The 15,574-nt window shown below is 40.4% G+C and overlaps 1 protein-coding gene across 1 annotated transcript in view; it reads left to right on the top strand.

The window, feature by feature from the left end:
- The window catches only part of SLIT3 (slit guidance ligand 3), a 574,817-nt gene that overhangs the window by 60,359 nt on the left and 498,884 nt on the right, over positions 1 to 15,574 (top strand). The window contains exon 2 of the mRNA XM_056516502.1: positions 14,620 to 14,691. Coding sequence (XP_056372477.1) covers positions 14,620 to 14,691 — 72 coding nt within the window. The remainder of the gene's footprint in view (positions 1 to 14,619; positions 14,692 to 15,574) is intronic.

Here is a 15,574-nt window from a genome sequence, read left to right as displayed (position 1 = left end):
TGTATGCAATCAATTTACTGCATGTTATAGTCCCCTATGGGGGCTATAGCAATGCAAAAAGAGTGTTTAAAAATAGTAAATGGGATTTAACCCCTTCCCTAAGAAAAGTTTGAATCACCCCCCCCCCCCTTTCCCAAAACTATGTAAATAAAAATAAATATAAATACCTGTGGTATCGCCGTGTGCGTAAATGTCCGAACTATAAAAATGTATTGTTAATTAAATGGCATGGTCAATGGCGTACATGTAAAAAAATTCAAAAAGTCCAAAATGGCGTATTTTTGGGCACTTTTTCTAGCATTAAAAAATGGGAAAAAAAAGCAATCAAAAAGTCAGATGAAAACAAAAAATGCACCGATAAAAACTTTAGATAATAGCCCTAATACATCCCTGTATGCAGAAAAATAAAAAAATGATAGGGGTCAGAAGAGGACTAGGATTAATTTTGGTGCATGTAGTTATGATTTATTTTTTTTTCGTTTCGCCGTAGATTTTTGGGTAAAATGACTGATGTCATTACAAAGTAAAATTGGTGGTGCAAAAAAACAAGCCATCATATGGGTCTGAAGGTGCACAATTAAAGGGTTATGAAGGAGGAAAAAACGAAAGTGGAAAAACGCTGAGTCCTTAAGGGGTTAACAAATCTGTAACAGCATTATACATAGGTGGCTGATATACAGTATTGATGTGGAGCGTGGATATTTAAGATGCTCATCCTGGTGGTTTGCCACCGGAAATCTCCTTTTATCCCTTGATGTCAGCACACTATAATGTTTTATTTAAGTAAGTAGTTATCCTGCAGCTACAGATGCAGGATACCTCCGCTCCTGCAGTGTAGAGGTTGAATTAGTACAGTAATAACTAAGGATCGCCAGCATACGGAAGATCACCTCCGCTGAAAAGTGATCCTGTCCGACTATCGCTACCTCTGTTTGTGAGGCAATTACACCTCAATTACACCTCTTACCCGCTCCAAAGAAGTAATATGGAGGCATTATTGTAATTCTGTATGCACTACAAAATATTGCCAGCACAAAGACTGAGAATTATTGCTACATTAGAACTGTCAATTGGACATTTATATAATATTACTATCATTATTATATATTTTTTTCTGTACATTTATGTTATGTCCAAGTGTTTTTAAATATTGGTAATATTATTCTAATTTCACAATATTACTTATAATATTGATAATATTTATATGGACAGGGCGATCTGTCAAAAAGACCGGGATCACCGAACAGTGTGTTGTCTTCCTGGTGCTCGAGTTTGGCACATCGCGGATCGGGTTGACAGGTTGTTGGGTGGGGCTGGAGAGGACCCAGCAGTCATGGTACATATTGACACCAATGACAAAGTAAGAGGTAGGTGGAGTGTCCTTAAAAATGATTTCAGAGACTTAGGACGCAAGCTTAAGGCAGGACCGGACCCAAAACCGTAGTAAACTACGATTTTAGGTCCGGTCAGGAAACCACATACGGGTCAAAACTGAGGTGACCGGAGTCACCGTTTGACTCCGGTCGGGTCATTAAGGTAAATGGAGTCATGGGCTGATCCAGCCGGGGTACAGGAGCGCCCAGTTTGCCCCTCCCCCCGCCGGATCCGGCACCCGTATGTACAAAACGTGGTGTGAATGCACCCTAACACAGGAAGAAGTACAGTGCTGCCTACAAAAAATCAAAATAGACAAATCACCAGGTCCAGATGGCATTCACCCCCGTGTTCTAAAGGAATGAAGTAATTTAATAGACAGACCCCTATTTTTAATATTCAGGGACTCCATAGGGACAGGGACTGTTCCCCAGGACTGGCGCATGGCAAAAGTGGGAATTATAGACCTGTTAGTTTAACCTCCGTTGTATGAAAATTGTTTGAGGGTTTTCTAAGAGATGCTATTTTGGAGTATCTTGATAAAAATAAATGTATGACTATATATCGGCATGGATTTATGAGGGATTGATTCTGTCAAACTAACCTGATCAGCTTTTATGAGGAGGTGAGCTCCAGACTGGACCAGGGACAATCGCTGGATGCCGTGTATCTGGATTTTTCCAAAGCATTTGATACGGTGCCACATAAAAGATTGGTGCATAAAATGAGAAGGATTGGACTGGGGGAGAATGTGTGTAAGTGGGTAAGTAACTGGCTCAGTGATAGGAAACAGAGGGTGGTTATTAATGGTACTTATTCTGATTGGGTGACTGTTACTAGTGGGGTACCACAGGAGTCAGTCTTGGGTCCTGTCCTATTTAATATATTCATTAATGACCTTGAAGAGGGGTTGAATAGTAAAGTAGCAATCTTTGCAGATGATACTAAACTCTGTAAAGCGGTAAACACAATAGAGGACAGTGCACTGTTACAAATGCATCTGGATAGGTTTGAGGTTTGGGCTGGGAAGTGGCAGATGAGGTTCAACACTGATAAATGTAAGGTAATGCACATGGGGAAGAAAAATCCGGACTGGGATTATGTATTAAATGGGAGAACACTTGGGACGACTGACGTGGAAAAGGACTTGGGAGTCTTAGTTAACAATAAATTTTGCTGTAGTGACCAGTATTGGGTAGCTGCTGCAAAGGCAAATAAAATCATGGGGGGCATAGATGCCCACGACAAGGAAATAATTCTACCACTGTACAAATCACTAGTCAGACCACACATAGAATACTGTGTACAGTACTGGGCACCAGTGTACAAGAAAGATATAGTGGAGCTGGAGAGGGTTCAAAGACGGGCAACCAGGGTTATATGGGGAATGGGAGGACTACAGTACCCAGAAAGATTATCAGAATTAGGGTTAATTAGTTTAGAAAAAAGAAGGCTTAGGGAAGACTTAATAACTATGTATAAATATATCAGGGGACCATACAGAGATCTCTCCCATTATCTATTTATACCCAGGACTGTATATATAACAAGGAGGCATCCTCTACATCTAGAGCAAAGAAGGTTTCTACATCAGCACAGACAGGGGTTCTTTACTGTAAGAGCAGTGAAACTGTGGAATACTCTGCCTGAGGAGGTGGTCATGGTGAACTCTGTAAAAGAGTTCAAAAAGGGTCTGGATGCACTTTTGGAGAATAATAACATCACTTGTTATGTATACTAGATTTATAGGGACAGAAGGTTGATCCAGGGATTTATTCTGACTGCCATATTTGGAGTCGGGAAGGAATTTTTACCTCTAGTATGAGGGTTTTTTGCCTTCCTCTGGATCCACTCAGTAGGGACTCATAAGGGATATAGTTTGAACTTGATGGACTCTGGTCTTTTTTCAACCTTATGAACTACGTTACTATATATATTTGGAGTCAGAAGGGCCATCACATTTTTTTAAATAAAATATTTGTATGACCTAAAGGTTTGTGTATTACTTGATATTTGTTATATACTCTTGCCAGCTCTTTAGGTATAGGAGCTTGACAGTAACCTCTGTCACCAAACTAATTAGTGAGCTGCACCCTCCCTTTTTACCGTGGAATTCCGCTCGGAAATTCCTTTGTGTGAACATAACCTTACTCTGTTTCAGTTCATTAAATAGCTTCTTAAAAAACATGAACATTAAATGGACAGCAACAACACGGTGTAAACATACCTGAAGATTGTTGGCTTTTAGTGCTATATTTTTCTCTTCAATGACACCGGTTTGAATGTGATCTATGGAATGATGAATGAATGATATAGCTTTGTGTCCTGTTTGAGAGGCATAGGAATGGCGAGAACTTATTTATCGATTTCTATTATATGTCCTCGTCTCCTGATGCTTCCAGCCTAAGATCTTGTACCTGGGGTACATTGGTGGTAAGCTGACCTGCGTTTTTTTTTGTATATTTTTCATTTGTACAGTCCTGGTCACCTGCCTTCATTGTGTGTAGGTAAAAGATAGAGATACCCTATATCAATATGTCTGATTTGTCCATAGCAGCCAATCATAGCTCGGCCTTTATTATACTAAAGAGATGATTGGTTGCTAACAGGAAATCCGTTTTTGTCAGATTGATACATCTGGGCAATTGTTTTCATAACTCGCTCTTTATTTTATAAAATGTGACATAAGGTAACGTGTAAATTTGCAAAATAAAAAAATGTGTTTAATTTCATCTCCAGACTATATGGGCCTTTGGTCTTCACAGAGCCAAGAGCCTTCTTATACTGCAGCTATAAAGTTACTTTGGCAAAATGATGAATTCATCGGTTATTACGGCCAGACATTTACCAGCATTAAGCGCAGATCATCCAACTTCATTAAATTTTATGCACACTATAGTTCACTTTAATATAAGGGCGTTCCTGAAACTATTCTTTTGATGCATTATACTATTGGAATCAGCTCGGTTTGCTTCCTGGATGACCCTGCTCTGTAAAAGAAAAATGTCATTATTATATGAATGGTCCTTTTTTATGAAAAATATAGCTTATTGTATACATATTTATGTGAAATATTTGGGATCATAAAATGTCATTAAAATTCTGCATGAACAATAACTTTAAGGCAAGGCCTGGGTCATACACAGAGAATTTAAGGGCATCCATCATTAAAATGCAAATTTCCTTTTATTTTGCACAAATCCATTTACAATGATATATATTCAACATTTCTTTAGGATTATTTTCTTCATATTTTATGATATATCACACTGTAAGGGCATGTTCCCACATGCCGCATTTTGCGGCGTATTTGCTTCTGCGTATTTTCATTCTCCTTTGAAGTCAATGGGTAGCAAAATCAGCTGCGTATTTTGCTACCCATTGACTTCAATGGGAAAGAAAATACGCAGTAAAATACGGCACATGGGAACGTGCCCTAAGTCTCATAATAAGTCATAATAAGTCCCGAAAACCTGGAGGTTTGGTATGAATCATTTACCGCAATAGATGCCATACCCAAGGACTGACTAAGGACAGGTGGGAACAAATGCAGCATTCATTACTTTGGCAGAATTTACTATGGGTATGTTCTGCCTGAATTTAATGCATAGTTCTGCTATATTAAAGGGGTTATCCACCATAATGTGATTTTAGTATGTACCTAGCAGACAGTAATGAACATGCTTAGGAAGGATCTGTGCTTGTCTTGGGGCTAAATGGCTATGTTGTGAGATTACCATAATACTGTGGCTAGCTGTTTGTGAACTGTTATTTCCTGTTTGACTTTTATATTTTTGACTACAAATCCCACAATTCCATCTTCCTCCCTCCCACACATCAGCCACCCCACCCATTGAAACATAAATAAGCTGCATCCATTCAAAGACCTGTGGTTTTCAATCAGGGTGCCTACAGCTGTTGCATTATTTGCAGATTGATCTCTGTCCCACCAAGCGATCGCTCCACCCATTGAAGCAGACAGGCTCCTTGTCATCAGCTGACTAGTGAGTCAGGTCTCGGCCGCATTGCAAGCTGGGAAAAATCTGAGACAACAGTCATTTTGTATTCTGTTAAAAATAAATATTGGAGTGAAAATCACAAAAGAATTGTGAGAAAACCGTCACACACAGGTACAGACACTATATTATGAACTACACTAACTTTACAGCCCCTGTAGCATAGTCAAATAAAAAAAAAATCCTGGAATACCCCTTTAAGATCTCAAACAAGGTGATGTTTGACCTTCTGCCCTCTGTTATTAAGCTCCTGAGAATCCCTTCCATGATGCACATTCTTTCCATATTAGGGGGCAGGACCAGCAGTATTCACACCTGGACTTACTTTTCCATACTTCCACTTGGGCTTTTTTACACCACTTGGGCTTTGTGTGAAATGCCTGGCACTCATAATGCCATTCAAGTCTGAATAGCTGGAAAGAGGGCAAGGGCAGCTGTATGTCGACCTCCATAGTTGTTTTAATAAAAGTGCATCAACTGAGAAAAGTTGTGGTCACAGTATCCAAAATATATGCCCTATGCTACAAAGTACTAGGAAGGGCATATTAGGGGGTTTAGGGACTGACAGGTTCACTTTTACGTGATAGTTATTGTGAGTTATCACATTTGATATATGAATATATGTTTATATGCTTATATATCAGCCCACAATTAGTTAATGAACAAAATACAGAGGCCTTGCCATTGTTCCCATAGTGTCCTATGTCATTTCCTCATTGTTAGGTCACTGGGGATTCCTTTGGATAAAAAAGAACACAGTGTCTTTGACTGGCACATAACTATAAGTGAGCTTTGGATGACAATGGAAGGAGGCGATAATATGATACTCTAGGCACATACACCAATGTTGTATCTATCTAGGACATCAGAGTAATCTGACCAGTTTCATATCAGACTTCACATTGAACAGAAAATTGAGCATGTTAAGCACTACTTTGCTTGAAATTACCTAGTCATATTTGCATCTTGAATGCTTAATCCTACCTAGTCTCTAAGATTTGCAGTTTGCATTCCTCAGTTTAAATCCTCCTTTAAATCCTGCCATTCTTATGATTCATCGTGGCATTTTTCATAGCATTCAGATGAATTTACTTTAGTGTAATGCTGTAATTGGCTCCGTATACAAAAGACTAACCTTTAGTTTAGACAGGTAAAGGATTGTTTCGATGTGTAACATCTCCATGGTGAACAATTAGTTTGGTGTTTATTTCGTAATCGCAGTCAGACGCAGTAAACAGTATTACTCTCGGTACATCATTGTGTTATAAAGAAGGGAAATGTCATTTGAGTCCTTAAACAGATTTAGGCTATTAAAAGCTAAATTCTAATTAACAATGCACTGACCTATTCTTTTCTCAGTTTTTTTGAGGTTTTGCTTATTTTTTATGTTTTATTTTTCTCTTATAGTCTGCTCACATGGTATGATCACATTTTTTCTTCTTGCATAATCCCAACAGAATCATAGCATTCAGCCACAGTTTTGTGAAAACAGTGACAATAATAAGTGGTCTTACCAAAGCCTTAAATCCGGAATTGAAATGGATCTCAAGGGAATAGAAAACAAAAATGCTAAAATGTTTTCATTCAATTAAAGGAAAACTGTCATCCCATTACACTGGGTTACAGTGCGGGTGAATAGGAGATCAATGCAGGGTCTCTGGCTAACATATGTATCTTTAGTCTGGCGCCCGTTCCCTCTGATGGTCTGCTTTTTACTTCGGAAAATTGCGCACAGCAGGTGGGCCCCCCTGGGCAAATTTTAATATTCATGTGGCACTGGTCACATGAGCATTTGCATCTTCTGAGTGCTCACGTGAACAGTGACCATATTTATTCAAATCCAGCTGGCGGGCCTGCCTCCAGTGTGCAATTTGCCGAAGAAAGAAGCCGACCTTCAGAGGGACCAGGCGCTGGACTGAAGGTAGGTATGTTAGTCAGAGATCGGACCGCATCAGTCTCCTGTTCAACCGCACTATAACCCAGTGTATTGGGTTTAGTATGGGTGAACAGGATGACCGTTTTCCTTTAACATGATAAAAGTGTGTGTGACTACCTAGCGAGAAATGTAGTCAAAATCCCATTTTAAACTATGCTACTATGTGAATGAGAATTCCAAAAATATCTACATACTGAATGTGTGAATTTAAAATGGCCATAAATGCTACAAATACAACCGCATACAGTCCTACAGACTTACACTGTGTATAAGAAGGTGGGTCCATAAATGTTTCATGAATATCAGTAGAATAGTAGAAAAGAACATCCTAGATGTTCCCAAGTGTTTTAGCTTTCCCTTGGCCTTTCTCTTCCCAAATCTCTTCCTGATTTGTGTTAAAGGAAAACTAACCATTTTATTGGAAGTGTGAGTACAGAAGAGTATATTCACATACAGAAGATTTGTTGCAACTAAAATCAGTCCATCTGAACAGGATTGTTAGCAGCGAGTATATAGATTTTCTGCATCCCTCATGAAGGTGACTGGGACCGTCACAGAAATTTCTGCAAAAGAAGTCTGCTGTGTGTGAAATACTTTTAAAGGGAACTAGTCACTTTGACAATGTATCCAGTCTGCAGGCATCATATTCTAAAACAGAAGAAGCTGAGCAGATTGATATATAGTTTTGTGAGAAACATTCCAGGACAATTTGTCATTGTACCATGTAAATATTTGCTCATTTTGGGCTGCACAGTCAAGTGGATGGTCTTTCTTAGAAATTCAGTTATCCCAGAACTTTTCTAAGCCCCTCCTTCTCTATAACATTCAGCATTTATAATGTGACCGGTTCCCTTTGATTGGCTCTAGTCAGACTAATAACTTCTGTATGTAATGTAAGGCCCTATATATATATATATACATTGGGGCAAAAAAATATTGTCAGACACCAATCCTGCAAGTTCTCTCACTTAAAAAGATGAGAGAGGCCTGTAATTTTCATCATAGGTATACTTCAACGAGACATAGAGAGAGACATAATGAGGAAAAAAAAAATCCATAAAATCACATTGTCTGATTTTTAAAGAATTTATTTGCAAATTATGGGGGAAAATAAGTATTTGGTCAAGAACAAAAGTTCATCTCAATACTTTATTATATATACCCTTTGTTAAGAATGACAGAGGTCAAACTTTTTGTGTAAGTCTTCACAAGCTTTTCACACACTGTTTATGGTATTTTGGCCCATTCCTCCATGCAGATCTCCTCTAGAACAGTGATGTTTTGGGGCTTTAGCTGGGCAACAAGGACTTTCAACTCCCTCCTAAGGTTTTCTTTGGGTTTGAAATCTGGAGACTTTCTAGGCCACTCCAGGACCTTGAAATGCTTCTTACAAAGCCACTCCTTCATTGCCCGGGTGGTGTGTTTGGGATCATTGTCATGCAGAAAGACCCAGCCACATTTCATCTTCAATGCCCTTGCTGATGGAAGGAGGTTCATTCTTTCCTTTACATGGATCAGTCGTCCTGGTCCCTTAACAGAAAATTAGCCCCAAAGCATGATGCTTCCATTCCCATGCTTCACAGTAGGTATGGTGTTCCTTGGATGCACCTCAGAATTCTTTTTCCTCCAAACACGACGAGGTGAGTTCTTACCAAAAAGTTCTATTTTGGTTTCATCTGACCATATGACATTCTCCCAATCCTCTTCTGGATCATCCAAATGCTCTGCCAGGGGAAACGTCTGGCACTGCATGATTTCAGTCCCTAGCGGCATAGTGCGTTAATGATGGCAGCCTTTGTTACTTTGCTCCCAGCTCTCTGCATGTCATTCACTAGGTCCCCCTGTGGTATTCTGGGATTTTTGCTCACAGTTCTTGTGATCATTTTGACACCACGGGGTGAGATCTCGTGTGGAGCTCCAGATCGAGGGAGATTATTAGTGGTCTTGTATGTCTTCCATTTTCTAATAATTGCTCCCTCAGTTGATTTCTTCACACCAAGCTGCTTGCCTATTGCAGACTCCGTCTTCCCAGCCTGGTCCTACAATTTTGTTTCTGGTGTCCTTCGACAGATCTTTGGTCTTGGCCATAGTGGAGTTTGGAGTGTGACTGTTTGTGGATGTGGACTGGTGTCTTTTATACTGATAACAAGTTCAAACAGGTGCCATTAATACAGGTAACGAGTGGAGGACAGAGGAGACTCTTAAAGAAGAAGTTACAGGTCTGTGAGAGCCATAAATCTTGCTTGTTTGTAGGTGAACAAATACTTATTTTCCACCATACTTTACAAATAAATTCTTAAAAAATCTCAAAATTCAGACAATGTGATTTTATGGATTTTTGTTTTCTCATTATGTTTCTCATAGTTGAGGTATACCTATGGTGAAAATTACAGGCCTCTCTCATCTTTTTAAGTGGGAGAACCTGTGCGTCACTGTATGGGGTTTCATACAGCACCAGATAATCTACAGAAAATAACTGTCATATAGCATCCAATAGTGCATGCCTCATTTCTTTTTTCCATATACTGTAATTCTAAGTCACACCTTCTAAATATCACAGTCTGAAATTGGTTGACTGTTTATTCAGGCTTTGTAAACTGAAACAATTGGAGACTGAAAGATCGAGATTTTGATTTATTGATGTAAGATTGTACAACTCTTAACACAGAAAATTAAATGTAACAGCTTAACCTCATAAGTACACAGCCTGTTTTGGGCTTGGGGACAATTTTCATTTTTGCGTTTTTGTTTCATGAGGGCTTGTTTGTGTGACCAATTGTACTTTGTAATGACAACTTTCATTTTGCCATAAAATGTGTGGTGAAACCAAAACATTGTTATTTGTAGGGGGAAATGAAAAAGAAAACTGCAATTTTGCACTGGCACATTCTCTTTATTCTGTTGGTCAATACAGGCTGCAAGGGCAATCGCCTTGTAGGAATCCGGTGAGCACCAACGAGCTTCTGGCATCTGTGACATATTCCTTTCGATGCCTTCATCAGCATTGATCACTGCATCTAAAGGGTTAATGATGGGCAGCGCTGGGATCAGTGCTGACTTTCACCAGCATTGGGTGCACGGCTACTGATACTAGCCGTCACTAACCACCTATAAAGCGAATGCAGCACCTGTGCTCACTTTTAAGTCCCTTAATGATCCAGGGTATACTGGACTTTTTGTGTATTCGTTTGAAAGTGGAAGAAGCAATCGCTGGTAGCAGAATATTGGTGAGAACCATGATTAGTTAAACATTTTCCCCAACAGAGGAAAAGAAAAAAAATTGCCTAGTTCTAAAAAGTACTGAATATGACTGTAGGAAGTTGATATGTACTATGAAGAATGTGCATGTACTTAAAGGGGTATTCCACCCCTAGACATCTTATCCCCTATCCAACGGACTTTTACCCTTATGAGTTTCCAGTTTGAAAATGTATATGTTTTAAAAAAAAAAAAAACGAAGTATTTTTCTCTCTTTTAGTATGTATGTTTACTAATGTTTAAATACAATCTGTCTTATTTATATCAGCTCTGTCAGATAGATGACTGGATGGTTATATCATAAGTACCTTTGTTAGTGTTCATTGGTTTGCCACAACCTATAAAATCATGATTTCCTCACTGCGCTCAAGTGTCAATGAGGTGGAGCTGAGCTGCTTAAAGGGGTATTCCGCCCCTAGACATTTTATCCCCTATCCAAAGGATAGGGGATAAGATGTCAGATCGCCACGGTCCCGCTGCTGGGGACCCCTGGGATCCCCGCTGCGGCACCACGCTATCATTATAGCACAGAGCGAGTTCGCTCTGTGCGTAATGACTGGCGATACGGGGGACTGAGCAGCGTGACCTCATGGCGCCTCCCCTCGTGACATCACGGCCCGTCCCCTTAATGCAAGTCTATGGGAGGGGGCGTGATGGCGACCACGCCCCCTCCCATAGACTTGTCTTGAAAGGGGCGGGCCGTGATGTCACGAGGGGCAGAGCCGTGACGTAACGATGCTCCGGCCCCTGTACCGCCCATCATTACGTGCAGAGCGAACTCGCTCTGTGCTATAATGATAGCGCGGTGCCGCAGCGGGGATCCCAGGGGTCCCCAGCAGCGGGACCGCGGCGATCTGACATCTTATCCCCTATGCTTTGGATAGGGGATAAGATGTCTAGGGGAGGAGTACCCCTTTAATGAACCTGTAAGGAATCTTTTTCGTAAACTTACAATGTAAATTGTAATATGTATAACGCAAAGATCAGTCTGTGTTTTATTTACTCAGTGAAAAAAAGCTTAATTATAGTTTATACTCAAAAGAAGATAAGAAAAACCGTCCACTCACCAATTCCGTTTTCTTGCTTTATTGCATAAAATACTCACATAGATACATAGGGGAGAGGGAAGGAGCGGGGGGTACAAGCGGCAACAAGCTCCGTTTCACACTAAGAGTAGTGCTTCTTCTGGCCATGGCCGGTTTTTCTTATCTTCTTTTGAGTATAATTTGTATCTTTGCCGACACCTGAACACCACCATTACTCCACCTGCAAAGTAGATCCATAACCGAGAGACCGGAGTTCCAACTGCCCGCAGTGCCGTAGGAATCTTTCTTGTATTTAGTACTTACCGTAATTATAGTTTGCTTCGGAATAATGCACATAACAATATGCAGGATATGTACCAGTTGTATGGCACACGAATCCCAAGTACAGTGCTCATGTTATCCTATTTATTCCAAGAGAAAGCTTTACATTCCATCAAATGTAACATTAAATGGTATTTGCTTTATCAAAGTACCATACGGTTTCTGGGAGCAGCATACTGTATAGCATGCAAACAAGCCACAAATGATCAATAAATCATTCCGTTCCAAATATTTTTCAAAAATTGGAGTGATATTGCTGATAAGACTAAATGAGAAGAAATATTATTGTAGCACAGGACACAAAATGTAAAATTCTACCAGTTTCTTATCTCTCTGGGGCCCTACTTTACCTCTGTTATGCCCCTGATTTCAAGAAAAGCATTATATATATATATATATATATATATATATATATATATAATTACATATGCCAGTGGCGCACGACCATATTACAGCATACGTAGTGTAGGACTCACTTATTTTGTGGAAATGTTGTATTTCCACTCCTCGATTATTTTTGTAAATTGTATCCTGAACAAAATATAATATGCCAAGTTAGGGAGATTTGTGGGAACTGGACTCCTGCCGGCTGCTATCCTAAGGCAGTAATCATAGGTTTAAAGCTTTATGTTCTTTGTTCTGGATCATCATATGTTCCTGGAGTCTATTACAAAAAAATATTTTTTACCCTTATGAGTTTCCAGTTTGAAAATTTATATGTTTAAAAAAAAAAAAAAAAAACGAAGTATTTTTCTCTCTTTTAGTATGTATGTTTACTAATGTTTAAATACAATCTGTCTTATTTATATCAGCTCTGTCAGATGACTGGATGGTTATATCATAAGTACCTTTGTTAGTGTTCATTGGTTTGCCACAACCTATAAAATGATGATTTCCTCACTGCGCTCAAGTGTCAATGAGGTGGAGCTGAGCTGCTTAAAGGGGTATTCCGCCCCTAGACATCTTATCCCCTATCCAAAGGATAGGGGATAAGATGTCAGATCACCGCGGTCCCGCTGCTGGGGACCCCCGGGATCCCCGCTGCGGCACCCCGCTATCATTACAGCACAGAGCGAGTTCGCTTTGTGCGTAATGACGGGCGATCCGGGAGACGTAGTAGCGTGACGTCATGGCGCCGCCCCTCCTGACATCACGGCCCGTCCCCTTAATGCAAGTCTATGGGAGGGGCCCCCTCCCATAGACTTGTATTGAAAGGGGCGGGTCGTGATGTCACGAGGGGCGGAGCCGTGACATAACAATGCTCCGGCTCCTGTACCACCCATCATTACGTGCAGAGTGAACTCGCTCTGTGCTATAATGATAGCGCGGTGCCGCAGCGAGGATCCCAGGGGTCCCCAGCAGCAGGACCGCGGCGATCTGACATCTTATCCCCTATCCTTTGGATAGGGGATAAGATGTCTAGGGGCGGAATACCCCTTTAAAAGGGTTATCTATCAGGGGAATTTTTTTTGTAACAACTATTTCCACGTGTGTTAAAAAATATGTATAAAAAAAAAATAAACCTTTATTAACCTTCAGCACTCCAGTGGTGCCTCTGGTGTCCTGCTCCGGTCCCCCCGCCCCTTTGCAATCCGCTTCCTAAACTGCAGCATTAACTACTGCCACTTAACAAATCCCTGGCCAAGGCAGAAAATGGCTGCAGCCCACGATTTGTTGAACAACGATAGAACACCTTGGGCCCTAGTACTTCCTGGGCCCAGGTGTCATGCTTCAGCTAAGGAATAGGATCATATCGGGGACCAACGCAGCAAATTGAAGTCACCACGGAAGCACTGGAGAGGAGTACAGATTTATTGTTCACACACACACAATGTGCATACGGTAGTTTAAAAAAAAAATTAACAGATAACCCCTTAACTGCTGCAGCATCGCTTTTGCAGTGGTACATTTGTAATAATAAATCTGCCACATCATGTTGTCTGGTTTTTGCACTTTTATGCATCTGCAATTTCTTACTGTAACAAAGTTGCGGCTAACTACAATTGTGCACCACAGTCGCTTCCCATTGATTTCAATAGGAGCAAAGTGCAACCATTACTGTACAATAAAATAAAAGGAGAAAAAAGATCTTCAGCCAAGAATTAATTAAAAGGGTATTCCGGCCTTAGACATCTTGTCCCCTATCCAAAGGATAGGGCATAGGATGTCTGATTGCTGGGACCCCCACGATCTCCAGGCAGCTCTCGACATTCTGTGTCGGGCGCTGCTCCCGAGATGCCACATCCCCTCGTGATGTCACGCCATGCCCCCTCCATCCTTTGGATAGGGGATAACATGTCTAATGCCGGAATATCCCTTTAAGAAGGAAGTCTGAGATGATATCCTTCTATGTAATGCTATAAGGCAATGGTGCAAGATGATTACTTTACAGTATAGTTAGTAATGATATAAAAACTGTAATATCAGAGATATGAGAACTGCGATTATGGAATTTATAAATGCTGACTCTGGTGTAATATTAATCCAACAAAGATGGCTGGGATGGCTGTTCTTCAACACCGTTTTGGTTCTAATTCCTTTCCTTAGATTGGCTGCCTCTTATCTCTACAGTTTGCTGCAGAATTTCTACTGTTCCATATTTTTTACTTAACATCTGACATTACGGTTTGCATTTACTCATTTATTATTGCATATTTTCTTATTTCAGAGACTTGGATAAAAATAATATTACAAGGATTACCAAGACGGATTTCGCTGGACTGAAAAATCTTCGAGTATTGTAGGTTCCAAAAAAAAAAAAGAAGCTTTATATAACATGACTTCATGTGTAACTTCCTTATATGCCATCCTTTTATTTTCTTATCTACATGTGTGAACAACAAAGAGAACCTGTATACCATTAGAGACCTGACACACATTATTTTATTGTATTAAATTTTTTATTGATTCACATTAATAGTTGTCCCAAATATCAGATACCCATTGGGGGAGATTTATCAGTGAGTTTACCCCTTTTTTTGTGTATTTTTTTTGTACGTCTTTTTTGAAAAAAGCAAGTCTGTTTTTTTTTTTGTATTGTGGAATGCATTTTACAGTGGATACTACTTCATCATGTGCATTTTTTTTGTTTAGACACATTTTTTTTTTCGCAAATACATTTTTTTTAACGCAAAAATACACCATCAAAAAGGACACGTAGGAAAGTGTTCTACCGAGACTGCCGGGGGGAAGCAGGAGCTGTCCCTCAACACTGCTAAACTATAGTTGTAGTACCGCAGCACTGAGAGACTGCACTTGCACATCCCCCCCCCCCCCGGCTGCAGGACTATTTTGGGACAGTTAGGACTACTACTCCCATCATGGACAGACTCTGCCCATGATGGGAGTTATTGTCCAGGGGCTGAGGGGCAGATTGCACCGGGTCATTCTCCAGAGACCCACTGCGATCCGCATTTATTAACTGTAAAAGCCGGCGGCACATGCGCCTCCACTGAGCTGCTCACCAGCTCCCGGCGGGGAATACTGTATACGCTGTCATCATTCATAATCACCGCTGCCGGGAGACGGGAGCTCTCATTGGTGAAAAGCTATTCACCAATCAGAGCTCCTGTCTCTTGGTGGCGGGGATTATGAATTATGAGAGCTGTATTCAGGAGCCGCAT

This window comes from Hyla sarda, chromosome 4 (assembly GCF_029499605.1).
Source record: "Hyla sarda isolate aHylSar1 chromosome 4, aHylSar1.hap1, whole genome shotgun sequence".
NCBI classification, from domain to species: Eukaryota; Metazoa; Chordata; class Amphibia; order Anura; family Hylidae; genus Hyla; species Hyla sarda.
The sequence above is the reverse complement of the archived record's forward strand: the minus strand, read 5'-3'. Positions and strand labels throughout refer to the sequence as shown.